Raw genomic sequence first — 3,068 nt, 5'->3', positions numbered from 1 at the left:
TAGATTTATATTTTCTAAATGTACTTCCAGAAGACATGGCAAACAAAAAGAACACCAATGAAATGAACAAATAAAAAAATAAAAAAATAAAACGTAGTACTAGAAAGAACGAAAAATCCAAATATGCAGCACATGAGTACTAGGAAGACCAACAGTTCTTAAAGAAAAGGAGGGACTCCGGGCTTATGGGCTCCCCTCCCTCACCTCGATTTCCGCGACCTCACTCTCTCTTTCTCTCTCTTCCTCTGTCAAAACCCCATTGGCCCGTTCCATTCCAACCGTCTCCACTTCCCACTCTCCTCTCCGTTCCATCCCATCTCCAACAAACCAACCCCTAATCAAACCTCCGCCGCCGATGGCTCCCAAGCGCCGCGCCCAGCCGGCAAGATCAGACGACTCGGTGGAGTTGGGCCTCGACGGGGTGAAGGAGCCCGCCAAGAACCGTCCTCCGTCGCCGGAGAATGAAGGTTCCGAGGAGGACGAGGGAAGCGACAAGTCCGGTGACGCCCGGCCGGCGAGGAATGCGTCGGCCGGCGAGGTCGCCTCGTCCACTGGGCCAAAGAAAAGCATGCCCTCTGGCGAGGTCGCCCAGTCCCCCAAGCCCAAGAAGACGAGGCCCGCGCCGTCGCCGAAGCGGGGCAAGAAACCCCCGCCTCCGTCGCAGGAGGAGGATCGCGCCCAACAAGAGGCGGCGGCGGCGGAGGAGGAGGTAGAGGATGAGCGGGTCGAGGAGTCCGGCGAGGCCCAGCCGGAGACCGACGAGGTCGCCGCGTCTCCCCGGCCCAAGAGGAACGAGCCGTCCGGCGAGATCGCCCGCTCCCCTAAGCCCAAGAAGACTAAGGACGCGCTGTCGCCCGCACCGAAGCGGGCCAAGAAACCACCGCCGCCGCCGCTGGACAAGGAGGAGCGCGGCCAAGAAGAGGCAGAGGAGGAGCAGGAGGTGGTGGGGGCCTCGCCAGTGAGGAATGTGCCGGTCTACGAGTCTGCCGCCGCATCTCCGCCGCGCAAGACGTCCGGTGGTGAGAACGTCGTGTCCCCCCAACACAAAAAGAGGGGCGCGGCGTCTCCTGGGCCGAAGTGGGCCAAGAAGCCCACTCCGCCGCAGCAGCAGGAGGAAGACGAGGCGGAGGAGGAGCGTGCTGTAGGGTATGAGGAGGTCGAGGAGCCCAGCGAGGTCCCAGCTGCGACGGGCGCGCCAGCCGACAAGACCGCCGCGTCGTCTCCCCAGCGCAAGAAGAGGAGCAAGCCGTCCGGCGACAATGACAAGCGCAAGGAGAAGAAGAAGAAGAAGAAGCGGGGGAAGCCGTCGGCCATGCCGCTGCTGGCTGAGTCCGCGGTGGAGCAGGTGGGACAGGAGCCCGCCGTCAACATCTCACAACTGCAGGAAATGGACGACGCCGAGGAGGAGGAGAAGAAGAAGAAGCGGGGGAAGCCGTCGGCCATGCCGCTGCTGGCTGAGTCCGTGGTGGAGCAGGTGGGACAGGCGCCCGCCGGCAACATCTCACAACCGCAGGAAATGGACGACGCCGAGGAGGAGAAGAGGAAGCGGGGGAAGCCGTCGGCCATGCCGCTGCTGGCTGAGTCCGCGGTGGAGCAGGTGGGACAGGCGCCCGCCGGCAACATCTCACAACCGCAGGAAATGGACGACGCCGAGGAGGAGCAGGCGGCGGCAGAGGAAGACAGGGTTGAGGAGCCCAGTGAGGCCTTGCCGGTGAAGAATGCTTCGTCGGCCAAGCTGCGCATTTCCAGGCCAGAGAAGAAGTCAGCAGTCGAGCGCTCGTGGTCGAGGGAAGACGAGCTCAGGATCCTCACGGCCATGGCCAAGCACGCCCAGACCCACGGCGGCGCACTGCTCGAGGCGTCCAACCTCTTCGCTGCCCTTGCCACCAGCTTCGATAAAAGGGACGCTGACACAGACAAGCTTGCCAACAAGGTCCGCAAGCTCAAGGGATGGCATGGCAGGGTGCGCCCGCAGGGCTGTCCGACCGACGACCATGGTTGCCGGCTGTTTGAGCTGTGTGAAATTGTCTGGGGTAATGGTGCCTCTCAGAACAGTAGCCAGCTAGCTTCGATGGCATCGCGCAGGAGCCGCAAGACTAGTAACAGCAGCCATGTGGTTCCTGAAGAGGCTCTCCAAGAAGGTAGTGGTGGAGGGGAGCATGCGGATGCACCTACTGGCGCACTGGCTGTGGATGTCGGCGCACCCAAGGACAGCTCCGTGCCATTTGTGAAAGATGGAGAAGTTAATTCTGGCAAATGCGAGGACAATGGGGTCCAAGTTGATGATGATGAGCAAGCTAAGGCGACATTTGTTAGAAGGGAGTTCAGTGAATTGTCTAGATTGTATCCAGACCTGGCCAAAGAAGTGAAAGGGTACGCTCATGCACACAGCTCTGGAGAATTGATCATGGCAGCCTTCGAGACCATTGGTGATGATGCGGCCCACGATCTGGATGCAAGGTGCAAGAAGCAAAGAATCGACATGTTCAACTTGGAGATGGATCAGGCAGACCTTACCAAGGCGCTGCTGTCCACACTTGCAGGTCGGATAAATTGACTAGTGGGGCATTCTGTGGTGTGGTAAAACTCTCTGGTACCTTTTGTTCTAGTGTAATCGGTAGACCCGTTGTCGTAGGGGTTCCTTTTGGGGGTACTGCAAAGCTCTTACCTATCTACTAGTTAGTTGTCTAGTGTTAATATCTGTTTCTACATATGGAACCAATGTTATGGCTCGACGTGGAAAACAGTACTTAAGTTTAACTATCATAAGCTTAGTGATCCAGTTGAACTGCTTTTATGATTGCTTTGGCATCCGGTAATTTATATATTACATTAGTCCGTACATTTTTATTGAATGGTAATCAACACAACTGATATGCCGTGCTGTATCGTTGGTTCAGGGTCGGAAACAAGATAACAATTGTGTCTACATTTCTAGAATGGCATACGACACTGTTGGACCATTTTGGAAGATTAATTGGAATAGATAGTTTCTATCTATAGTGAACAGATACAAAGAATGTATCATATGTATAGTGAATTGGTTTGTATCCTCTGTGGCTCTGCCT

At 56.7% G+C, this 3,068-nt stretch overlaps 1 protein-coding gene across 1 annotated transcript; it reads left to right on the top strand.

Annotated features, from left to right (window-relative positions):
• The first annotated feature begins 233 nt into the window (after positions 1 to 233).
• LOC133901307 (uncharacterized) lies at positions 234 to 2,774 on the top strand. Its single transcript, XM_062342617.1, has one exon. It carries the CDS (start codon positions 356 to 358, stop codon positions 2,555 to 2,557), a length of 2,202 nt encoding a protein of 733 aa, XP_062198601.1. The 5' UTR covers positions 234 to 355; the 3' UTR covers positions 2,558 to 2,774.
• The last annotated feature ends 294 nt before the right edge of the window (positions 2,775 to 3,068 follow it).

The sequence above is a fragment of the Phragmites australis genome, chromosome 20 (assembly GCF_958298935.1).
Source record: "Phragmites australis chromosome 20, lpPhrAust1.1, whole genome shotgun sequence".
NCBI classification, from domain to species: Eukaryota; Viridiplantae; Streptophyta; class Magnoliopsida; order Poales; family Poaceae; genus Phragmites; species Phragmites australis.
This window is presented reverse-complemented; position numbering and strand designations above follow the sequence as displayed.